The sequence below is a fragment of the Montipora foliosa genome, chromosome 5, assembly GCF_036669935.1.
Source record: "Montipora foliosa isolate CH-2021 chromosome 5, ASM3666993v2, whole genome shotgun sequence".
NCBI lineage: Eukaryota > Metazoa > Cnidaria > Anthozoa > Scleractinia > Acroporidae > Montipora > Montipora foliosa.
Genome location: NC_090873.1, coordinates 634,571 through 659,570, shown reverse-complemented (window position 1 = coordinate 659,570; position 25,000 = coordinate 634,571). Strand labels below are relative to the sequence as shown.

The window sequence follows — 25,000 nt, the reverse complement described above, 5'->3', positions numbered from 1 at the left end:
ATTATAATTATAATTATATATATGTTATTCACCGGCTGGGAGGTCCGTATTCACTACTTGCACAATCCCATAATACACCTGAATTACCCCCAAAAACGTTTGCGTAACCATTGTTTGCAACTTCTCCTGGGACATGAAAATGTCCCAACAAAAGTCGAAAACAATGCCTTTGCAGAGTTTTGGGGCGTAAAAGAGGTGTATTATGGGATTTGTGCAAGTAGTGAATAGGGAAAAACTGTGCCCGAGTTGTTGAGTACGGCCCGACGCCGCACGTCTGAAAATGAACATGGCAAACTGGTTTGTAAAAAATCTTTCTGCGCGTTCTACGTCGCACTGTCACAGTTGAAGTCCATCCCTGGCCAACTCGACCGAACAAAACCTACACATAGATTATCTGATCAATGAAAGAAATGTGTATATTTCTACATTTGGTAGATTATCTGATCGTTGCCAACATTTTATGGTTTTGTGTAACTCCCATGCTTGTTTATCACAAGTAATGATGTGGTCATGCAGTGTTAATTGTAATAATCTAACTAGAGTTGAGAAAAATGGTTGAAACTAATGGAAATGAACATCTGTCAAAAACATTTTAACTACCTTTAAGGAGGCTCAAAAAGGTTTTAACAATTTCAACAAACTGTGCTACTTGGAATGATTGAATCTACCGACCTTTTTCACTTAATGGTAATGTTATGATGCCATATAAAACACCTGGAACATAGGATAGGCGCATGCAGACACCCTTGGACCTCTTTTTTTTAGTCAAAAACAGCTGTCTATTTTTCTCGGACTGCAGGTACTGTATGCACGTGCGAAAATCCATGCAAAAATGGTGCTACATGTCAGGATATCGCTACCAGAGAGTTTAAATGTATCTGTTCACCTGGATTCACAGGATCTGATTGCTCAGGTAAGGTAGTTTTTGTTGGAATGTTGACCATTTGGTTATGCGGTTACTGCTTCTATGATCTAAACGTGTTAAAAGACCTCTTTCTCACTGATAACAAAGTGTTGGTCTTGTTAAATTAAATTGGGTCATCATCATCGGAGGGATTTAATCAACAAGAAGCCTTTTCACAAAAATCGGCGAACTTAATCTCTGGTTCATTACAAATGCTCTTTTGGAAATGTTACATGAAACCTATGATGAAACGGAATTCACAGAGCGACTTAGAACACGCTCTAAATTTCTGAATTTTACATAGCTCCCTATTTTAAATTTACCTCTCGTTTGGAAATCAAGGAAATTTCAAGACTCCCACCATAACTCTAATTTCTCAATGAACTCCATGTCATCGTCTTGTGCTTGCAGTCCGCATCACAAATCCTGTTGGACATTGCAGCCTTACCAAATGTGAGCACGGAGGAACGTGCCTTGAACGACCGAATGGCTATGACTGCATCTGTTCTCCGCAGTTCACCGGACCGCATTGTGAAGGTGAGATGGAGATTGGACTTGTTCTGGAGCCTAGATATCGAAAGTCCCTTGCGCAACTTTCTGGGCCTTTCTCTGGTATGACAAATGTCTTTGTATCATGAGAACGGAGAGGTTTTCCGTCATTTTGCTTCTGGCTGTCTTCAAAACAAGGTAACCCTTTAACTCCCAGGAGAGATCGGCACATAAATTCTCCTCACAATTTCAATGAAATGTCAGTCAGACAGGTGTTAAGAATGAAGCTTAAAGAGGTGTGATCTTGATATAACACCAAATTCTCATGACTACCTAACAAAGAAATCCATAGTACTAGTTAGGAGAATGAACGTTTAAATCGTTGGAATGAAAGGGTTTAAAGACCAGCTTATCAAAAGAAGCAGATTGCAATTTCGTAGCTGACTTTTACAGTTACAAATGTTTTTGTGACTTTCGAGAAACGGGACCTGGCTTTTAAAAGGTAATAATTGGTTCAATAATTACAAAAAACCCAAATCTTAAGACCCTTCATCTTCTCTCCTGTATATAGTTGACAAATGTGCCAACTGTGACGTGAACGCGGACTGTATTTATGGACGCTGTCGCTGCAGGAAAGGTTACATTGGTACCGGATACGTCTGCACTGAAAGTATGTAAATATTCCATCACATTAATATTTTTAACGCAGATGAGTTCGGCAGAAAATGCGCTTAAATCTAATGGCGTGGGAGTAAATTTGCTTTCATATCTCAAAGATATTCAACGAAAAGGGGAAACGTCTGGTTTATTTGTCTTCACAGAACTTACGAAACTTACTGAGATACTGACATTTGGTATAAAACGAATTGAAAGAGTTATATTAACAATTATGGCGAGATTTAGAAGCTAACGTGTGAGACTTATCCCATAAGCGGAGAGAATTCTTTGAAACCAGATTTTAGAGTTTCACTCTTCCACAGAAGCAGCACCAAGTCTCTTAGAAACCAATCATAGCATAGAGATACGATGCTGTGAAATTTTCTTGAAGACAGGAGCAAGGGCAAGGATGACGCAGTGGTGACAGCACCTTTTTTTCCGGGGGGAAGGGGGGAGGCAGAACAAGTAGGTGTCTGCATATATCTTAAGTTCTTTTTCTTTTTGACTATTCATTTGCCTTACAAGGTCGTGCATTTTGAAAATAGTAGATCAGCAATATTGAACCCTTTATTGTTGAACTTTGTTAGTTGATAAAGATACAAGGTGTGGTATTTGCCCGATTAATCATCATTGTGTTCGTGGAATGTGCGTCTGTATTCCTGGATTTTCTTGTCAAGGTAAAACTAGACTTAAACAGAATGGTTAAGATAATTGTAATCATCGTCATCGTCATTATTGTCATATCATATCATATCCACTTAAAAAATGCATGGCGTGCTTCCATGGTTCAACTCTTGAAGAACAAAACCTGGAAAAAAAATATCGTAAAATGTTGATTTGTTTGCATCGTTACATGTAATTAGTAACAGAAATATATATAATTGCCTCCCATCTTTACCGCTCCAAGAAGTTACACGAAAAAAAGAAAAACCTTTTTACTCTTTTTCATTGACAGACACTGACTGTGGCATGTGTCCTATTCATCACCATTGTGTACAGGGAAGGTGCGTTTGTCTTCCAGGAGTTATTTGTTGAGGTGAGGTGAAAGTTTCCGATTTCTTATGCTGTGGATGAGTTATCGAAAAACCAGAACTAAAAATACTTTTGGTGGACGGCAGCTACAAAACACTGGTCTCATGTCACAGGTATCTGTTTTAACAATACAGAAAGAAACCTAAACATTCATTAAGGCTAACCTAGCTTAGGTCTAATTAGACCTAAACAACAGTTTTTAGGCCTAAGGCTAGCTTTAATTTTTTTTTTTTTAACAACTTTTATTTGAGTTACATCACACAACATTTACAATACTACACACTACTTACAATTATTACAATACGTGCTATACTTACATTATTAACAATACTTATTATATGACTAGCTCAGTGAGAGGGCAAGATGAACGAAATCGCGCAGGGCCGGTTGCTCGAAGCCTGGTTTGCGCTAACCGTTGGTTAAGAGGTGTCAAAACCCATAGGTTTCCATGGTATTTAACGCTGTTAGCCCTAACCATGCTTCGAGAAACCCGGGCCTAGATCCTGAGTATATTACAGTGATCTTCAATTGAGACCGGTATTGCATTGTTACAGGTGCAATTTTTCACATTTAAAACAGCCGTTTATTTGACATATTTCATTGAAAGAGAAAGAATATAATTCCCTAGCTTAATTTTTGTAACTTTCATTTCATAAATAATTACTTTCCATCGTTATCAATTTTATTACACGATCAGTCAATACATTACAATTAATGTTTGTCATGTTTATTTGACCAAACCTTCAGCGAGAGGCTCTTCCCGCCTTAAAAACTGGAGAAGAATGAGGAAAAAGAATCTTGTATTTCCTTTCTCTTCATCATAAATTAACTTGTATGTGTCCGTTTCTTGATTTGAACAAAATGCTATAGGATACTAACATTTTTGTAGATATAGAGGATATTACATGGCCTCGCGGGGATACGAATTTTATCTTCGAGTGCTGAAAGTATCTCTCACTCGTTTGCTTCGCTCACTCGTGAGAGATACTTTCAGCACGACATTGACATTGATGAAATGTCCAGATTTAAAACAAATTGTTTTATTCATTTTCGAAATGATGAAAAAGTGGTCACAAACCGCTAATACACGCATGTTGTGTAACATGAAACAAGATGAAAGTTATGAAAAGCAAATCATGATAATGTAAAATTTTGCAATAAAAATCTTAATGTAGTAGAGAAGAATTATATTGAAGCGCAAAAGTATCTTACAATGAAGAAAAAGGTCGCGTTTTATTGGCTAATCGTGTTCGTTACCATGACGACACCTATATTCTCACATGTGAAAGATAAAAATGATATGTTCACTGCGCGCGGTGAAGATAATGATTTTTTAGTAAAAGGAGAAATCCTGGTATTTCATCAGTATCTATATAATAAATGACATTATTTTCTTCATAAGCCGATTGAAAGATACCATTAAAAAGTGAAATTATGCTACTACGAACCTTTCTACAGATATGAAGAGATCTACTTTTTTCAGTTCAATGGTGACTCGGGGATATTCAGAAAAATCCGAGTATTCCTGAACAAGACCCAAATTTATGGTCATGCTGCCTCTGCTCTACCACTGAGGTATACGGCAGACCGTCTCAGTGGAGCTCAGCAGGGCATTCAACAACGGTCAGGTGACAGAAAGTTATGATTGCCTCGCGAGTCGATCAATGGCTAAAAAAAAGATTGTACAAGCAGAAGTCCCAAGAATAAAAATTATTAGTGTTCCTTTCACTACGGCTGTTGCAACATCTCGTTCTGGGTTTGTGGATCTCGACAGAATATTATCCGTTTAAATCCTTGTCGAAAGTTCGTACTGCGAAAAGCATATAAAACAGGATTCAAACACAAGCTACCAAAGAAGATGAATATTATGACGGGCGAAAGGACAGAAGAGTAAAATTCTTGAGTTGCTCCGATAACAACAAGGGTTTTAAAGGTAACGGATGGTCCGTAACCGATTAGAAAGCCTGCAGTTGCTAGCATAAATGTTATTACAAGTTTCTTCTTTTCACATGCTCTGTCTTCTTGCCTGTCTCCGGACGAAGCACAGATTGTATCGTCAAAGTAGAGTCCTTTGATGAGGGATCCATAACAATAAAGGAAAACCACTGAGGGAATGTAAACGACCATTGCATGCAGCGCAAAAAAGTACACTTTGCTGGATGAAAGGCACCAATGGACAACTTCATTCCATTTCGATTCCATGATCGCATACGGCATGCAAATAAGAACGCTTGAGATCCAAATAATTGCGATAGCTCTTTTCACATTCTCTTTTTTTAACCGCAAGCCTGTTCTAAATGGCTTTAACAAGGCATGGTACCTTTCAATTGCTAGAACCATTAAGGTGAAGGAGGAAACGGGGACAGTAAAACCCAACGCCGTCAGCCTACAATCAACCTTTTTTAAAAAGTCGTGGTTCAACATAAAAGCCCATATGAAAAAAATGGTGAGTCCATCACTAACAGCCAAGTTTGCTAAGAGATAGTTTGTGACTGAATGCATTTCTGGTGTTTTGTAAACGATTCTGACAACCAGCACATTTCCAAGAAATCCTATTATGAAAAATGGAATGCTGACCATGGAGAGAATAAATCCCGCGCTACCATAGTCGGCCATCGTACGCTGGTGCAGCAGGGTAGATTTTTGTATTTTTTAATACGTTAGCTCTCCTCTGGCAAACGTGAGCATTTGTGGAAAGATCGTTTGGTCTTTTAGCTTTTAAAAGTATTGTTGATATATCGATTGTCATTTGCTGTCAACGGATGTCTTGCTGTTGCAATTATTTTTTTTAACCCCACATTTTAATAACTTTTCTGTAAAAATGTTTTGTTTATTTTTGATTAAGCTAGTTTACAGGCGCCCTTCTTTTAACCTGAAAGAAGCAATGCAAACTTAACAGAAACATGATTAAGAATCCCAACTGGCAGGAGGCAAGCAGTTGGCCATCTACAAAGCGTGGTAGAGTTGAATCCGGGACAATTGGAAATAAATCCAAACCATGCAGAGGTTAGAACCGTATGCAAACCCAACGCCCCAACCACTGAACCACGCCTCCTCTGTAGCATATTTAACAATGGTTGGTTAGTGTTTACTGATGTTAATTTTAGAAAGGGCGACTCTTTAACTTTAGCAGTCGCGTTTGCATGAAAATTCTGCCACCTGCCTCGCGCGAACCCAAACAACAGTCCGGGCATCTGTACCAGTACTCTTATAGAAGCAGTGAGGAAATAAGAGTTGGGATCGTTCTTCACGTTTCCCTCAAAAAGTTACTTTCTTGAACCGATGTTAATTATATTCCGATCTTTGTTCGGTTGCATTTTTAAGAATGCGTTGTGCTGCATTGTCCCCTAAGGTGATTTCTCTTTGTCTCCGTGATCCTCATTTGCCTTGGGCATTGTTCTATTTTTACCCAAGACACCTGGAAGAACCCCCCAATAATTTAGCTTTTTGGCAGCATGTTTTATGCACGAGAAAACAACATGCGCTTGTAGAACCAAATATGACGCTCACTTAAAACGTCCTTTGCTTTTTTTACATATTTTATTTCGTTTTAAAATAAAGCAAGCCTTGACAATTTGTTTAGCGTTACCGATGAACAGCCAACGGAACACTTTCTGCACTTTAAATCGTCTTCAAATTCTCTTACACTCGTGAACTCACTTCTCTCTTTCAAGAATTTGCCCAAATCTAGTTTTATCCTAACGCCAGGAAATAAACTTGAATAAAAAAGGTCCCATCAATTTTTGGCAAAATTTAAGTTGTCGCCGAACGTTTATCGTTTGACTCAAACGGAATTCTCCATTTCTCTATTGAGAATTTTCCAGAACGCTCAAATGCAAATTGTAATCATTTGGAAGTTGGATTTTGACGACAGGTTTCTTATTCCAACTATTTAGAGTAAATAGCACTTTCAGACATTATGTCCATTAAGAAAGATGTGTTCAGTAAGTTTTTTAATCATGGAATTGGTACGCAACTTTTTAGCAATGAAGGTTATTAAAACGCTTCAACTATTGAACTTTAATTTCTCAGTGCAATTTGGCGATATTGAATCTATTTATTTTCTCACTGCCCCATATCTCCAAACAGAGGCTGGTTTTAACACGGTTGTACTTATGTTACTGATTTCACGCAGTTACAGGGTTGTAAAAAGGTTACGGGTGATAGCATTTGTTCAGGTTCTTTACCTGAGTTACTATCTAACGAATAAAAATTGATTTCTCTTGTCAAATAATAACCTCTAAATTGTCGTAAGTGTTAGAAAAATGTCAAATGAAAAAGTTAAAATTAGTAAAAAGTTCATTACATTCATTTATCATCTTGCTGACTCGTGACATTTTGTAGCTTTCATTTTCCTGGTATTATGGCTTATATTATTCAGGCTAATTATGGCGCAAGTTTGCAGGCCTACAGTTCACAATAACACGCTTAATTAAAATAGCTTTCTGTTCATTGTTCTTTACTTTTCTTCTCCCGATGGCACAATGAACCGAAGACAGTTTAATCGGAATGTACGGAATACGAGTTCCTTTTTACATGAGTTCGCTTAGAAAAGCGTCCGATATGATTTTGGCGTAAAAATTGTGCGCAGCCAACCGCGCGAGTGCAAGGTGGGCAAAGCGGTATATTTCTTTAACGACTTTCAATTCGTATGGACACTAAACTTTGAAAGAAATATATATAATATGAGTAAATTAATGTATTCAAGGTCGGCTAATAGACTTGGCTCAAGTGACAGATAGATTATCAATAATGACTTAGTTTGGCAGCTCGCAAAAACTATGGTAAGTATGTCAGCCTTTTTCATAATTTGTTTCCCTGAATGAATGAGCGCGTTTAAAGATAATCTTGAATTGTCCTACATCCTGTCACTCTTTCCTTTTTTTTTCTTTGCAAATTTGTGCGACAATTCTTTTTTGATTGAACTTTCCAATTGTGTTCGAAACGCAACATCTTTAAGGTGAAAGAATTGTTGGAAATTTTGACAACTGTGATTTTAGACCAGCAGGTGAAATCGTGGATGATAAGAGTGGTTGACCATAACTAAGCGCCTTATTTTCTCAAAGTGCAGATATTTGATAAACTAAAAGGGAGGCAAGTATGGTTGATTCCAATAACTTTCACTTTGTCATGATTGCGTGCATTCCATTTTACATTTTTGGCTTTATTGGCAATATATTAATGATTCGAATTGTTCACAAGACTCGAGAAATGCATACGACAACAATTTATCTCTTAGCCAACTTGGCGGCAAGCGGTTCAATTGTAATCTTGATGTATCCGTTTTGTTTGGCGCACTATGGTGATCATGATTTCGTAGCATCACTGAACGACGACTTCAGAAAATTCTCTTGCAAGTTTATTGTGGTTGTGCAGACTTCGATAACTTCCTCAGCCTTAACTCTCACACTACTGGCAGTGGAAAGGTATCACGCCATACTGAAACCTTTTAGCTCGAATTGGCGTCTGCACGAAGAGAGTATCAAACGAGCAATCTTTGCCATTTGGTTTTTAAGCATTGCCATCGGTTTGCCAGGATTCTTCCTTTATGTATGGAGCAGCGAAAAATCTTCATGCATTGGTCCATGGGGAGTCGAATCGAGCAAGGCAATCCAAATTTATTTGCTCATATATTCAACGTTCACTACCTACATACCCACAGTGGTGTTTCTTTTTTGTTATGGATCCCTGATAAAAGGATTGTATTTTTCCGGCACGATATGCGGCTCTGAAAATATTAACGGAGACAATTCTGAAAAAAGGAAACTACTTGTCACTTTTATACTGGCAACAAGTGGATTTCTCATTGGTTACGGACCGATCGCTGTATTAGACGCTGTTCGTCTCAGGATGAAGATAAACCATGAATTCTGGCATATCTTCTGTTTGCTATTTAACATTATTTTATGTGTTAATCCCGTATTATACGCTTTTCGCAGTTCAAATTTTAAAGAAGGATTCAAGCGAGTATTGTTCTCTCGGTGTTTACGTTCGTCAGCACAGCAGAATGAGAATCAGTTGGCATAATTCAGTCAAAATAGAGGTGTAACCAGGATAGAACATATTTAAAAATTTAAGTGGTGAGAAATGTTCTCTGGTTAAAAGATTAAGACTATCAGTCTTAAGTAAATTTTCAGCTCCGACTATTGCATTTCTAGTTTTTTGATTGCCTAAAAAACTCCGACTATGAGCCAATAGTCGAAGTTTTACGTCATATGGAAAATAGTGCGCCAAGATGCTCTTTCCGGACGCTTTGTAAAATTGTGGAAATAAAAATCGGCGGCAAAACCCGGTTTGTCGATTGCACCTGCATTATCAAAGTCATTGGAATGATTATTTTGCCACGCATGGTTGGCAACGTTTGAACCCTTTGTGTAGTTCTTTTAGTTTCGTTGATGTTCCTTTTTTTCGGGTTTGGAAGCATCTTCCGGTTTCTCCTAGGTAATTCCAAGGACAGTCTTTACATGCGACTTTATAGACATAGACATAGAGTTGTATTCAAACCTCTGAGATGAAAATAGTCATCACACTCTAGGATTGGCCGTCAAATCTGTGGATTCATTATTGAATCGGCGACGTTTTGACGTTAGCTAAACGTCCTTATCAAGTCAAAATTATTTGAAAATTGCAAACTGTAAATACGAAAAGACAATGGTTGATAAGGAGCATGTAAAGTGAAAGAAACGAACCCTGAAAATTAAACAAAAAGTTTGGCACGTATGGAGGCCGTCGGGTATATTCAAATTACTCTTGAGACTCTTAACGCGGAGCGTTATGTGGATGTTGTAGCAAGTAGGTCCTTGGACTGACCCTCAGTTGTCGGAAAGCGTGGGTAGTCAACCTCTCTTACTCGAATGTTTTGCCAACAGAAGACACGAATTGATAGAATTATAGAAAAGAACGTTAAGAATCTCTCCCTGTCTCGGTCCTCTTCTGTTTGTCATCGATGCCAGCAAGCTGTTCACCATCTTCATGTTCACGTCATCTTCCACAAGTACATGTTCACGCCGATAACACACAGCTTTATTTTGTGTTCAAGCCCGACCCTGAACATTCCGTTAAAGCTGTTGAAGCTATGCAATCGTGTGTTGCTGATATCAGAAAATGGATATTTATAGATCGGCCGAAGCTCAGCGATGACCAAGCGGAACTCATTGTGATAGGGAAGAGGCACCAGCTGTCGAACGTTAACATTGGCTCGCTCTGTGTAGGGGAGAGGAAAAAGGAAAGAAAGGAAAGAAACTCTTATCTACATAATGTTAGAAGAATCAGGAAATTTCTGAGTTTCGATAATACTCAAACTATATAGTCAATGCTTTTGTCACTTCTCGTTTGGACTACTGCAAGTACTCTTTACGGCCTGCACTGAACTGCAGAAACTCCAGCGTATTAGATAAGTCGTTTCGTTCATATTTCATTAATTTTAAGATGACTCCACTGGCTACCTATCAAATACCGCATCGAGTTTAAGATGCTATTTCGCGACACGTTAATTTTGCGAATTTCGCAATTTAAAAAAAAATCGCGAAATTGCCCACAAGACTGAGTGTAGATATAGTCTAAGATCGTCTAGTAAATTTTTATTGCAACCACCCAGAACAAAAACTCTCTGCACACCTGGTGATCGTAGCTTTACCCAAGCTGCGAATTTGATGCTTGATTTCGGTTTGGTAGATCTCCGCTTCTTGCTCCATTCCTCGCATATAAAATCCTCCAGGGGGTTAAACGAAGGGTCAACTCGTTTATGCAACCATCTTTCAAACTCGACCAGGTTGGACTTATCCGTACGACCGTCTGTGTGCTCATACCATCTTACTCTTAGGTGCATCGGTAGTCGCATAGTTGCTCTGCTGAGATACTCCGGGGTTTGGAGTATAGCCGACTGATCCATCTTCACACACCACGTCGTACATGTTTTCACTTGGTAATAGTAGTCCCGCAAGGCTTGTCTGTTATTCGAAGACACAAGGGTACGGTCCAGCATGTTACTTAGGTAAGCTGTTGCAACACTGTTAGGGTTTCCAAACTGGCGTTTCAATGTCTTTAGGGCGGCTGCATAGCTATGACCTGTGACACCTAGACTTTCTACCGCTTTCTTAGCCTCACCATCGAGATTTTGAAATAGGTAGGCCATCCTATCTGAATCAGCAAGTGTCGTCTTGTTGTGTATTTGGTCACGAAATCTTTCAATAAACTTTGGCCAATCGATTGGTTTGCCTGTGAACTTGAAGAGCTCAAGCGTTGGTAATCGCTGCTGTTCTTGTGCTCGCAAAAGAGCTACGCTTGAGTCTGTTTATAAGTTATCAGACGTCAAGCGGAAGACGGTTTCTTGACCCTCTGTGAGATTGTCAATAAATGAATCTACTGGTTCTTCAGCTTGAGCTGAATGATACTTAGTGGTTACTTTAAAACCACTTGGGTAGGGAGTTGACGCCTTTCCAGTCCCGGAGCCCATTGTGCCGTGAACGATGGTTGAGAATAATGAATGGAGGACGCGTATTTTGCTTCACAAGAGGCCCAAGCTAAGTTGCCACTACAAATAGTACTGTAAGTTGATGTCCAGGGGATACTTGTTCCCTTCCTAGGAGAGTAGTACCATGACAAATTTCTGTATCAAAATAAGGAGTATATGCACTACCATTGCAAGATGACCCATGTTTATCGTAGCACATAGTCGCATGTCCAGATGAGGGGAACTCATCGAACGCAAGGGCCTTTTCAGCTAAGCTGACAGGGGTTGGTGTAGCTTGGAATGAACATTTAATTCCAGGTTGGAGGAGATCTCGATCAGGAAGTTTCGCAGAAGTACTGAACGGTAGCACATTTAATTCACTTGCTGTGGCAACTGGTAACTGACTTATGCCCAAGTTGGGGACATCATTATTAGCGGCATGAAATAGTTAATTCTTTAATGGCAAAGGCTTGGGACTTGCACTCAGGGGAGTATTTTTATATGAAATGGCAGTTTGTCTGTCATAATTTAGGATGACTCTGCGTCCTTTCTCCTCCTTGACGAACGTGATGACGAATTTGACCCTGTTTAGCTTACCGAATCTTCAGGTTGTATTAGACTGCTTTGAAGCGGCGATATTACTTGTTCATCCACAGAATGGAACCCTTCTTCGTTATCCATCATTTAGCTGGCCGTAGTTTGCATCCGGATCGAATAGACCAATTTGGTTAGACCAATATCAAACTTGTGTTAAACGCAACAACAACATTCTATTTTTCTTTTCGACCACATGGTCCACATCACGATCGTGCGTGATCATGGGCATTTTCATATCTGTAAACAGAGTGGACAGGGGCGGGTCCAGTCAGAACGAATAGTGGAACGAAATTTTGAACAAACAGTTACATTGCGTATACTGGACAGTGGCATGACCCTGGCATGAAATCGAGGCGAGTGGTCAGCCACTCCAAGACGGCGCTCAAACCCTGGAATCCTAACGTCGAACGCAACTAATGAAGCAATTTATTATTTTTTTCATAACTTTTTATGTTCTTCCCACTTGCTCCACTTGTTTTCGTTCGTTTTTTTCTCTCCTTACTGGTTTTATGGAACTTTTCTCTTCTGTCGGAAGCGTTTTTTTCCCTTCTTTCTTCACTGAAACAATGATTTCATTGAAGGAGGCTCTTTGTCAGCCGGGTTTCACCAGACGAGGTGTGGTGCCACTGTGATCAATGACTTACTTGGACGGAGACGACGGAAAGGCGTTAAGATTTTAAATAATGTTGGAGCTTGATTTATCGCCATTAACGTGTGTGCATAAATCCGAATTTGTACACTGCCACAATTTTTTGAGTACAAAACGTGTAGAAATAACTGAGATCCTGTGGAGCGCGAAACTCCACAAAACAGATAGACTTCCATATACCAGATAAAATGGCGCAGGACAAATTGTATTGTTATATTCGCTTCGTTCTTTTGTTTTATGGACATTAATTGTTTCGGATCCAGTACATGAAGGACCAGCCAACGTTCCTCTTATTTAACCAAAGCAAAAAAGACAAAATAATTTTGACCATAATTCTCGTGACGCCGATTCTCGATACACAGTTTTGCCGTTGGCCGTTAAGGTGATGTTACACGAGCAGATTTTAAATTTCATTTCTAATCCGCGTTACACGAGACATCTTTGCGATTTTTAACGCAACGGTACTCGCAACATGTGAGCCCAGGCTTCTGCTTGACAAATCCCTGGCGACAAATATGGCGGGCACTGTTGACGTGACTGTCGACGTGACATATCTCGGTTCTCCGTGGTGCATCGTGGGACGATTTTGCGTTAAAAGTCAAGGGCGGGTGTGTTACACGCACCAATTCCAACAAAATTCGGGCAACAATGTTGCAGGTTTCGTTTTCAAAAACCTGCAACAATGTTGCATCAAAGCATGACTTGTGTAACATCACCTTTACGCCTTTAGGCGTTTTACTAACAACCTCAAGAAAATAGACATGTTCACGTTCTTGAGTGCATCATAGGTAATCAGGGCAACATAGCGGGACATTCAAAGGTTTGTATGGAATTTCAAAGCAAAATAAAACTGTACATGACTCTACTTTATAGACTTCTGTAACCAAACAAATAAGTGCAAGTTCACAATGCGCATGTACCGTAAAGTTGCGAGAGACCTAGGGCCGGTTGCTCGAAGCCTGGTTTGCGCTAACCGTTGGTTAAGAGGTGTGAAAACCCATAGGTTTCCATGGTATTTAACGCTGTTAGCCCTAACCATGCTTCGAGAAACCCGGGCCTAGATCCTGAGTATATTACAATGATCTTCAATTGAGACGGTATTGCATTGTTACAGGTGCAATTTTTCACATTTAAAACAGCCGTTTATTTTGACATATTTCATTGAAAGAGAAAGAATATAATTCGCTAGCTTAATTTTTGTAACTTTCATTTCATAAAAAATTCCTTTCCATTGTTATCAATTTTATTGCACGATCAGTCAATACATTACAATTAATGTTTGTGATGTTTATTTGACCAAACCTTCGGCGAGAGGCTCTTCCCGCCTTAATTAAAAACTGGAGAAGAATGAGGGAAGAGAATCTTGTATTTCCTTTCTCTTCATCATAAATTAACTTGTGTGTGTCTATTTCTTGATTTGAACAAAATGCTATAGGGTACTAACATTTTTGTAGATAAATTTTGCAATAAAAATCTTAATGTAGTAGAGAAGAATTATATTGAAGCGCAAAAGTATCTTACAATGAAGAAAAAGCTTGGCTAATCGTGTTCGTTACCATGACGACACCTATATTTTCACATGTGAAAGATAAAAATGATATGTTCACTGCCCGCGGTGAATATACTAACAACCTGATTGGCTACCCGATTGGCTACCCGAGCGGGCAAGATGGAGCGATACTGCCCGCTCGGGATTTCTCGCTTGGTCCCGCAAGATCAAAGATCATTTTTTGGTGGTTTAAGTCATATAATAAATCCTTTATTGACCAAGATTGTTCGGTCAAGATGACTGGATATTGGCCTCGTTCTTTTTTTGCGTGTTTATGGACCTCGACTTCGTCTCGGTCCATAAACACGCAAAAAAAGAACTTGGCCAATATCCAGTCATCTTGACCTCACGCTTGGTCAATAACCCATACTTACTATACTTACAATTCTAACAGTAATTACAGTATCTACACTACTTACCAATAATTACCTATTATCGTGGTCATATATCGTTACAAAGTAGTCCAATAAGCACAAACACTACACACAGAACACAAAGAGGTCAACAGGTGCAGCCTTTATTTCCACGCACGGCAGGTGTGTTTCATAAGGGTGTTGAACTAATTTATTCAGGGTTGTTCTTCAATCTAGTCCATTTCTTTTTAAAGGCGTTTAAACACCTTAATATCTTTTGCAATTTGTCTTTCAATTTCCATTTAGCTCAGGATTTTTTTTGTATATATTTGTAACTTGGGTAGGGTATTTCTAAACCTGCAAGTGTGTATGTAATACCTAGCGATAAGAAGTGCATGGTGGAAAAGTAAGTCTCCTATATCATCAACTATGCCAAGATATAAGGCTGCAGAGGTGTCATTTTCAAGGCTATTAACATTTTGGCATATCCATCGATGGGTTTCTTCCCAAAAAGTCCAAGTGTGTTTGCACTTCCAAAACAAGTGAATAAGGTTTTCTGTAGTTTCCCCACAGAATGTGCAAGAATCGTTTGGTTTCAGACCTATTTTATGAAGAAAATCGTTGGTTTAATGAATGTTTACGTTTGTTTCGTTATTGGTAAAGCAGAGACCTGTATTTTGTACCTGCCCTTTGGTGGAAAACATTTGCTACACTTGTAAACCATTTTTTCTTTTATATTTGTTGCAGAGAACCTACTTCATTCTTTTCATATAAAATTTGATTTGTGGGATAAAAATTGACGAAGGGCTTCAGGTTCTGGAACAAAACCTCTGCAAATTTGGATGATGCCTTCAACAGGATAAAAACCTTGATTAAAAACACAGTGTTATTTCTTAAACTTGTTACTTCTTATTAATAATATTTTGTTTTGAAATTAAAATGTTAATTTTGTTTAGAAACGATGCTTCACTAATTCCATAGGATTCTTTTGTTTTGAAGACTAAAAAAGATATGTTTAGTATCAAGACTTCTTGTCAAGAGCTTTCCAATGTGGAATTTCTTTTTAGATTTCAGGGCAACTACTGGATTAAGACGATGAAGGTTGGAGAATTAAATATTTGGAGACGGGCATTTATAAGGGGATTAGGCTTATCGTTCCTCTGTGGGCTTTAAGATTTACTGTAAAGTGCGCTAACAGTATTTGTAACTACGGCACACAGATTGAAGGCTTTTTGATGAGCTCTCTACAGAAACGGCAAAAGTCAGACAACTTGAGTTCCCTTCTAACATTGCAGTTATTTACAAGATATTGCTGTTCTTCCACTTAACGCAGTTATTTTGATGAAACACTAGGGCAATAAAATACTCCTAGTAATGGCGTTTTGTTTTTGTATACTGTACAAAACCAGATAATCAGCTTTAAAACCAAACCAGTGTAACTCGCATGTGAGTGAGCGTAATTGACCAGTCCTTCGGGAATATGTCCACGTGTGACACCCTTGCGTTGCACCCAGCGTGAGGAATATATCGCATGCACATGTTCCCAAAAGGGGTCACCTCGCAGCTCTTACAAGGTCTCACCTGATTGGAGACCACCCTTGAGGTTTAACAAAAGAACAAATAACAGAAACAATGGACCCGAGGCCTAAAACAAAAGGGCCATTGTTTCTGTTATTTGTTTTTTTGTTAAACCTCAAGGGTGGTCTCCAATCAGGTGAGACCTTGTAGGAGCTGCGAGGCTACCGAAAAGCCGACTGAATAACATGGTTCTCTGGCGATGTTTTGTAGTGCTGGCGTCAGGTGGTAAAGAGTTTTGCTATCTAAAGTAAATAGCTGAGCCAAGTATCTGTAAATCCTCTTACGATGCCCCGACGAATGGAATGGACAAAACTGACTTTTTTACGGGAAACTGTGATGGGAATGGCGAGATTCTCAATTTGCATATACATTGAGGTATGATCCATTCTGTTACGGCGGCCATGGTAGTTTTTCGAATGGGATTTTTATCGACGCATGAATGCTGCTAATTTTTAAAAGCAACCAATGCTTATATTGTGGGGATTTTGTTGAGAAGACTACCCCCCATTGTTTTTCCTCTGTGATGACATAGTTAATCGAGGGACTTAAAACCTTCAAAAGCGAGAACGATGTTGTCGCATCGATGTTGAATTGACCGTCACATTGCACAATCTTTTGTTTAATTTGCTTAACATGGGTTCGCAAAGTAGTTGTGCATAATTTAATGGAAAGATTTTATTGATTATCTTCTCGAAAAAAGGTGTGTTTTGTGCACCTTCAAGGCCAAGAATACAGACAAAAACATGAATCAAAAAGACTTGTCAAGTTTCATAACCATCGCCATTTATTAACTATGGTTATGAGATATAACTTTTAGCTCCTCCATCCCCTATTAGAGTCTAAGAGTTAAAACATTTCACGGAAAAGACTGAGCCACTTTTTAGTGCATTATCATTCGTTTGACGATCTTGTCTCCAAACGTAAACAGTGAAGGTGCGATTGTTTGTTCTCATCCTTCTTCGGGCTATGACCTCCCTTTGAATTGACACTGCTTGAGAATGGTCATTGACCAAACATCCTGAGATATGATAATGCTGGTCACTGATTTCTTTTTCGAACCGCTATCAATTCAAATTTAACTTCTCCAAGTTACCATTCGACCTGTGTTCAATGGACAAATATACAATTCGTGGATAAACCAGCCACTTCCAATAGGAGATTTTCACGTGATGTCATTGCCGCCAAGTTGGTGGACGAAAACAAAAGATCTCTCAAAGACATTGGCTTCTTTTGTTCGTCCACCAGAAGTCGTACGTTTCTCCATCCTTTTGGGTGTCTCGAAAGGTTGGTAGAAAACGTCTCATTTTTGCTTTCCTCCTAAAAGAAAAGAAAAAGAAGCAAAGTACATGAATATTTAATTTTGCTTGTGCTGCTGTTTCCTCCTAGCTAAAATTTTCAAAGATGATTGATGGTATAATAGTCCGAAGAAATCTTCCGTGAAATAAAAAATGAGTTCAAAGAATATGATGTGGTATTCACGTTATATCATAGCCGCCACGTTGGTGGACGAAAACAAAAGATGCCTCATTAGCTTCCTTTCTTCGCCCTTTAGAAATTCCACATTACACCATTGTCACCTCGGTCTCTAGAGACAAACATAACAATGGTGCAGCGGAAAATACTGGGAGGGGTGGGGGCTTGAAGGAACTGATGAGATTCCACCAATGTGTGGACGACGCCGTAACGTAAAAACAAATTTAATGATTATGAAATGTATGAAGTATTCATAGATAGAAAATCGAATACTTCAAGTGCTACACTACTTGAAGGATGATAACATTCTGAAAATAAGATGATGTCGATTTTTCAGTCGTTTAAAACTTCTTTTATTCGCCGAGAAGGGTACAATTTCAATACTCGAAGCTTGCTCGAGTCGTGCATACTGGGGAATATTGACCTGAGTTCGTGGCAGTTTGGACAGATCGCAACTAAGTCTGTACAAGAAAGCCCGGTCTGTTAATAAGAGGATATTAGTATACTGCGTACAATCCTCTTTCTCAAGAATTTACTTGCAAGTGTCGCAAACTTTTGTTGTTTGTGTACATCAACGTTTTTACCCACCTATCATCTTGCAAATGTCGTTGATCAAGTAGAAACCATTTATACAAGAGCATTCACCGTCAACGCATACAGCGTTCAAAGGGCACGTTTGACACACCAAAGCTGCAACAGGAAAAGGAATAACTGGAACATAGCTTTAAGTTTGTTTCGTGTTGAAAAAAAGAAATAAATATTTAGACACTGAATTTTAAAGCAGTCGGTCCTTAAGGTAATTCTTTAGAAAAAGGCAACTTCATCAAACAAGCATAACAGTTAAAACCAACTGGAAAATGGACAACTAGGTGCCTCTTACAGTCTCCTGGGTTTGAATTCTACCCTTGATCCTGAGGCCCTCTACAGTTGGAAAAACTTACCGTGTCATTATCAGTGTAACCCTGGGTGGTTGAGTTCGGGACCACCCAAAAAAAAAAAAACAGTTGGTAATCAGATAGGATCGGGATGTACGTTTAGCGTATTGATCACTGGACCTTGATCGAAAACCGATGAAATAGCGGTCTTTCAAGTTACTTACTTAGCTTACAATCGCCTCTGTGTCCGCTCCCTGTGTATCCACGTCGGCATTTGCAGCGTCCATTGACGCAGTTAGCTTGGACGTCACAGTCCATGCATTTGTCTCCTTTGAAAAAAAAATTACATACAAATCAAGCTTTCAAGCTGAAGCCTGACATGACTCTTAATTCGGCTTTAAAAAGCTTAGAGTTGTTTCTTCTAAGCAGCATTGTTTCACTATCATCGTAGGCTTTACCGTCAGCGACGACGACATCATTGCCTGATTTCAAGCCGAGAGGGGCAAGGTACGAATCTGCAAATTATGAGATTAGTAGCTATTGTCAGAATGTACACACCAAGCTTTACAAAATCCCCAAGTATGGTTTTAACAGACCCAATATTAAGCTAGATACAGCCATTTCAAAACGACAAAATTTACAAAGAAATGTATAGCCATCAGGACGCTGCGTCTCGACGACCGGTGGCTCAGTTCGTTGAGCATCGGGCTGTCATGCGGGAGGTCGCGGGTTCGAACCCCGGCCGGATCAACACTCAGGATCCTAAAATAACTGAGGAGAAAGTGCTGCCTTTGTAATTTCATCTGCAAATGGTTAGACTTTCAAGTCTTCTCGGGTAAGGACTATAAACCGTAGGCCCCGTCTCACAAATAACTTCTATGTTCATAAGTTACCTGTGGGACGTTAAAGAACCCACACACTATTCGATAAGAGTAGGGGATGTAGTCCCCGGTGTTGTGGCTGTTCTGTTCTCACCAGCTGAAGTGGCCGGCTTGGCGTGATGTCTCTAAAAAGGCTTACGGTGTATGAGGCCACCTAAGCAGAAACAGCCATAAGCCAAAAAGGGACTTTGCCGAGTGCTGGAACATGTAAATGTAAATTTTGATGTAATTAAATGGCTGTATCTCAGTCCAAGTTAATTTTTAGCACGATTAACATCAAACATGGGGATTTTGTAAATATCGGTGTGCTCTTTCTATGTGCATCAATAGTTGCTAATCCCATAATTTAGACTCGTACCTTAGTCGCCTTCGGCTTGAAATCAGGCAATGATCGCCTTAAATCGTCATTGTTTTTTGATTCTGTGCTTGCTACTTCCGTACCCCGATTTCGCTCTGTTCTACAACAAGTTTGCGTATGGGCCACAAGTCATCCGTTCGATATTACCGCCTAGAAGAAATTGTTGGCAACAATAATAACTTATATATTCGTACCTTTATAAGACAAAAGTGATACAAGATGTTATAAATATAACAGAAAAAGTCGGTAACAGGGCACCCAAGCTAAATTAATCGGATGCCCATTCACTAATAGAATATCACATTTAAAGGTCAGGAGGAAATGCATGAATGGGTACAAATATAGTATAATCGGTATAAATAATATATACAATTACAAAACAACTGGGTAGGAGGGCAGTGGCCGGCACTAGCATCATCGTCGTCATCATTATCATCAACGTGATGTATTTATTGTGAAGAAATTGTTAAGGACCACATGATTGAGGAGGCTGACGACTACCAGCACCATCGTCATCGTCATCACATCAGTGTCACCATTATCATCAAAAAAACATTTATTACTTGGCCTTTTGACTTACGTTCGCAATTGATTCCACTATACTGTGCCGTGCAGATGCATTTGTGTTTATTAAGTCCAACGTTTCTGCAAGACCCGCCATTCTGACATGGGTTTGGATGACATGCGTTGTGTTCTGATAATTAAATGCAATTGCTTAAGTAATGTTTCAGACAAGGGAGCGTTTTGTGATCCAACCATTACGTTCTCCACACCTCGTCACTCATTCATGAATGACGAGTGTTACGGTTTTGAAAATATGCAGAAAGCAAATAACGGGTATCGAAGAAAACGACTGTAGACCAGAGATTAATCCTTGACAAAGGTTTCGTCATCTTGATCGTTCCCTTTCTTGAAACTAGCGTGAATGTTCGTAGGATCAGTTCAATGTCTTGCACAGGGTTATTTATGGTAACACTTTGAGTAAATCTTACCTTGCATGTATTTAGTGACGCAGTTGGGCGGTTGATATCCTAATGGACATTTGCAGAATGGCTTTCTTCCGACGACTATGCATGTTCCACCATTTTTACAGTGTTTGGGTGTACAGATCTTGTCAGCTTGATATCCCCATATATAATTTGAGAGAAATGTGATTAAAATTGGAATCTTTCTTCAGAAAGTTTTGAAACCGACTCTGGTTGGTCCTTAATATAATTTTTTTGACAACGTTAAATCTCATTTCGTGCATAGTTAATAGAGAGGAATGGTTATGAAACGCGGCAAATTTCTTTGTTGTAGGTTTTTGTTCTCTTTTTTGGCCTTGACCGTACACAAAACACAATAGTTGTTTACTCCGTAGTGAGGAACTAACCAATAGAAACGTGTTGATTACGCAATTCATGCATAGTGTATGAGCCCAAAACAAAAGATTGTGCGCGGTCGTGGACTTTCCAACCTAAATCTTGGCATCTTTGTTTGCTGCTTTGATGTTTGCCGAGCTTCCAAACCATTCCCCTCTATTAGCTATGTTTCGTGCAACTTTAAAGTGGTACTATGATCAAAAAATCATTTCCTTTTTTTCTTCACATTTTGAAAGCGTGTTCGCTTAACACCTAACTGGCAAAATTTTGAGCTTTGAGTTTTTTCCAAACGCTGTTTATTTTGAGTGTAAGTTTTGGATTTCATGGTCCGCCATTACTCACGTTCAAAACTGGCCGATTGGACCTCAGAGGGTTGGATCTAGAGAAAATGACGTCATTTACTCACTAGCTTAAAATTTCAGCGTGTAAACGCAATTTATTATATATGCAAAACACGGGTTGAAAAGTCTGAAAGCCCGAAACTCCCGTGCTGCATATTAATTCGGCCGCGTACACACGCATTGCAATCTTAAACTAGTGAGTGTTTGACGTCATTTTCTCCTCGACCCAGCTTTCTCAAGTTTCTAAAGTTAGTAATGGCGGACCAATAAATAAGAAAATTCCAGCTAAAATAAACAGGTGTCTTTTTAAAATCAGAACTTAAAACTTGGGTGAGTTGGTGTTTAGTTAACATAGTTTTGAAATCCAAAGGAAAAACAAATTTTTTTTTTGGTCGTAGTACCACTTTAAACTATTCTAAAATGGACATCGGTTTCTTATTTTTAAGTTTTATCCAATCTCATATTGTTCCATATTTCATTTTGTCTTAAATCTAGCTTTCCAGTGTCCAGAACGCACTGTTCGTGCTAAGAAAGCATCCAATTTCGCGATTCAAGCCCCATTACCATTGCAAAATATGTCCTATCTGTTTTGCGTTTTCCACTTCTACCTTTCTTACAGTTTTGAATCAAACAGAGATGCAACCATACACTTACAATTGCAGTTTTGGCAAAGATCACCAGAACATTCGTCAGGACATTGACAAAAGAACGATAGTTTGTCGTCATTGACAAAGCACCTGCCGTCATTTTGACACGGATTGCTGCTACAGGGGTTCCCTCCTGCAAAAGAAGAAAGAGAGAAAGAAAACCAGTCTTAAAGGGGTACGTTTTAAGGGCGACATGATGAGCGAAGAAGGCATTCTTCTAGAAATTCCAGTTTTTCACGTTAGCTGACGGAAACCAGCGTGCCTCCAATATAACTGACCTTTCACATTTACTTCTCGTTCCTTGCCCAATGATATTTATGCAAAACAAAGAAGGAACCACGTCGTGTGGAACTGTAAGAGCTTAATTTTTATGCTTCTTTTAATCCTCACAACCAACTAAGGAAGCCGTTTTGGCACCTGAAGTATGCACGGCATGGGATTGAACAAGTAATCCCACAATATACTTATTCCGTCTCACCAAAGAAGACTGGCACAACAATATGTAATAAGTGTTTTAAACCTCATTAATTGTTTATCAGGCTGACAGTTTAACAAAAACGCCCCATTTAATTCACCTGCATTCAGAAGAGTCATTTTGTACTTTGGGTACAGAAAATTAATTCACGTAGCACGTGAACTGTCCCGGATTTATAAAGCTATACACGTGATCTTGATGCTGAGTCTCAGTCAACAGTGACCTGAATACTGCATTTCGTTTAGCTGTCCTTGACAACACGTTAATTAATCTTCCATATCGATCGTACAAAATGAGTTTCCTGAGTACTGATTAACTCTTTCAATTAAACCACCACCCTTTCTCTAGGCAAGCAGTCGTACATGCTGCCACACAATCAGATCTTTCACTCATACTGTATGGTTATGACTCGAATGGATTCTCCAAAATAAGGTGAGACATTTCGTGACAAGTTACTTGGAAATACCTGACAACCTCAGTGTTAACGCGCTTTGGCAGATACACAGCACTCGGTTTAGGATGAGAATAACTGCTGGGTTAAGCACTTATCTCCAGTAATAAGAATTCAGTAAGCGCTGAGTCGAAATGGTTAGCTTTCATGAATTGTTGAGCTAAGGAGGCGGGGGATCCAAGAGTTTTTTGGGAGGGGGTGTATCAATAATGAATGGCGTAGCTGACTGCTTTTCTTTTCGGGGGGGCGGGTGTGCGCACTCTCTGCGCTCTCCCCCTAGATTCCGCCCCTGCAGTTCTAGTGACACTTTCTTTTCACAGATTCTTTTACACTTAGCAAAACTTTACTGAGATAGTTTGGCACTTTATATACACAATACTATGTGTCTCACCTTATTTTGGAGCATCCATTCCTGTCACGTACAAAATAACGTTTTTTGGGGGGAGGCAGGTACGGGTTATAATTTGCACGTTACTTTACTCACTCACTCGCTCGCTCGCAACCTTTCGGTGTTTCACTGTACTCCTTTCCATCTGCGGACGCAGGGCAGTAACAGTCCCCAGTTTCTTTGCAGCGCTGTGGAAGAATCGGAGGATTGTTGCGGAGGTCGCCTTTGGGACAATCACACGCTATTTTCAAAGAAAAATAGTCAATTGAAAGCAATCATACAAAGTCAGAACTAACTGCAGAACAGATAGTGTATACAAAGAGAGGGCGTGCTATTGATTCGCGACATAACTCGTGATTTATATGTGTTCATAGATGGCTGACTGACTGACTGACTCGCTCAGTGGTGAACACACTTTCCAACTGCCTTATTCACCCATTCTTTCTGTGTAACTGATCATATAGCTAAACGATTTGCTGGCTGACTCGTTGACTGATTCGATTTTTTTAAACGTAAATGAAGCAACTTTGCGCTTACTACAAAGAGGAGGCTTGAATCGTCCTTCACACTGGCAAATGAAGCTTTTCTTGTCCTTCGAGGGATGACACTTTGCCTTGTTTTGACAGGGATTGGGAATGCATGGGTCTACAGTTTCTAAATGTACGAATGAACAAATAATCAGCAAAACTCAAATCCCAAGGAATTCGTTCTTCCGTTTCTTTGTAAATGAAACACAGCTCATGTCTATTTAGACTTCCTGTTAAATGAGTTTATCGTGTCCTGAACAGACCTCTTCTGCGTTTTTAACTCACAGGTCCGAATAAGGGACTAAGGAACCTCTTGTTAAGTACTCTGATGTCTTTCCTTTTGCGAAACGTGAGCTTCTAATGAATATCCCTCAATTGACTTTCATTTCGTGTCGCAAAAGTTGCTAGAATTTGATTACAAATGATCTGGAAGTGAAAGAATATTTACAATTACTACCTTTCAGCCCCTTTCCACCCTTCTCATCCGACGTTTCTTGACAGGGGTACATACTTACTGTTTGTGCAGTCTGGTGGCAAAAAATCCGCTGGACAAATGCAGCGGAAGGCACCTCCTTCGTTTACACAAATTCCACGGTTTTTGCAAGGATTTGGTCTGCACATGTCATTTGGTGGCTCTGAAGTAAATGAATGATAACTCATGAGTCAAAAAAGGGGAAAAGGTTTTTTTTCTAAACTTCAAATGAGTTGTGAAAACCTCTTTGGACTTGGCAGCCCAAACTAAACGTGCCTCGTACCTCATTGGCTTCAGGATTGGCCAAAAGAACAATAGAACGATGAAAGATAACAATGGATTTAGCACAAAAAACAATAGGAAGTACGACAATGTACAGCCACTGAAATATAGTGTTCAACAAGAGGTACGACCTTACCTCCCCCCCCCCCCCCCCACCCCCCAAAAAAATATTCAATTTATGGATTCGTATTTAATATTATCAAAAGTTG

The 25,000-nt window shown here is 39.3% G+C and overlaps 4 protein-coding genes across 10 annotated transcripts in view; 1 reads left to right on the top strand and 3 right to left on the bottom strand.

Moving 5' to 3' along the window:
* The window catches only part of LOC138003289 (fibropellin-1-like), a 79,193-nt gene that overhangs the window by 53,554 nt on the left and 639 nt on the right, over nucleotides 1-25,000 (top strand). The window contains exons 17-23 of one of the 7 annotated variants that reach the window (XM_068849246.1): nucleotides 800-913; nucleotides 1,316-1,441; nucleotides 1,965-2,063; nucleotides 2,638-2,727; nucleotides 3,006-3,086; nucleotides 15,750-15,783; nucleotides 16,471-16,537. In XM_068849246.1, coding sequence (XP_068705347.1) covers nucleotides 800-913; nucleotides 1,316-1,441; nucleotides 1,965-2,063; nucleotides 2,638-2,727; nucleotides 3,006-3,085 — 509 coding nt within the window. In that variant the 3' untranslated portion in view covers nucleotide 3,086; nucleotides 15,750-15,783; nucleotides 16,471-16,537. Of the gene's footprint in view, nucleotides 1-799; nucleotides 914-1,315; nucleotides 1,442-1,964; nucleotides 2,064-2,637; nucleotides 2,728-3,005; nucleotides 3,087-15,429; nucleotides 15,725-15,749; nucleotides 16,041-16,470; nucleotides 16,543-25,000 lie in introns of those variants that run through there. The other 6 variants (XM_068849245.1, XM_068849251.1, XM_068849243.1 and 3 more) reach the window with 6 other exon arrangements.
* Nucleotides 4,811-5,698, bottom strand: LOC138004576 (neuropeptide FF receptor 2-like). Its single transcript, XM_068851127.1, has one exon. It carries the CDS (start codon nucleotides 5,696-5,698, stop codon nucleotides 4,811-4,813), a length of 888 nt encoding a protein of 295 aa, XP_068707228.1.
* On the bottom strand, nucleotides 5,950-11,216 carry LOC138004575 (uncharacterized). The gene is made up of 2 exons (XM_068851126.1): nucleotides 10,700-11,216; nucleotides 5,950-5,954 (listed from the first exon to the last, which is right to left on the bottom strand). The coding sequence occupies exons 1-2, from the start codon at nucleotides 11,214-11,216 to the stop codon at nucleotides 5,950-5,952; spliced, it is 522 nt and encodes a 173-aa protein (XP_068707227.1).
* Nucleotides 16,942-25,000, bottom strand: part of LOC138003290 (fibropellin-1-like) — a 17,227-nt gene continuing 9,168 nt past the window's right edge. The window contains exons 12-20 of the mRNA XM_068849253.1: nucleotides 24,553-24,672; nucleotides 24,048-24,164; nucleotides 23,611-23,751; nucleotides 22,204-22,329; nucleotides 20,840-20,965; nucleotides 20,428-20,541; nucleotides 18,833-18,937; nucleotides 18,322-18,423; nucleotides 16,942-17,577 (exon numbers count right to left, since the gene is read on the bottom strand). Coding sequence (XP_068705354.1) covers nucleotides 17,561-17,577; nucleotides 18,322-18,423; nucleotides 18,833-18,937; nucleotides 20,428-20,541; nucleotides 20,840-20,965; nucleotides 22,204-22,329; nucleotides 23,611-23,751; nucleotides 24,048-24,164; nucleotides 24,553-24,672 — 968 coding nt within the window. The 3' untranslated portion in view covers nucleotides 16,942-17,560. The remainder of the gene's footprint in view (nucleotides 17,578-18,321; nucleotides 18,424-18,832; nucleotides 18,938-20,427; nucleotides 20,542-20,839; nucleotides 20,966-22,203; nucleotides 22,330-23,610; nucleotides 23,752-24,047; nucleotides 24,165-24,552; nucleotides 24,673-25,000) is intronic.

Excerpts from the sequence above, each read along its gene's own strand:
- LOC138004576 (XM_068851127.1), bottom strand. The coding sequence starts at position 5,698 with ATGGCCGACTATGGTAGCGCGGGATTTATTCTCTCCATGGTCAGCATT.
- LOC138004575 (XM_068851126.1), bottom strand. The coding sequence starts at position 11,216 with ATGGCCTACCTATTTCAAAATCTCGATGGTGAGGCTAAGAAAGCGGTA.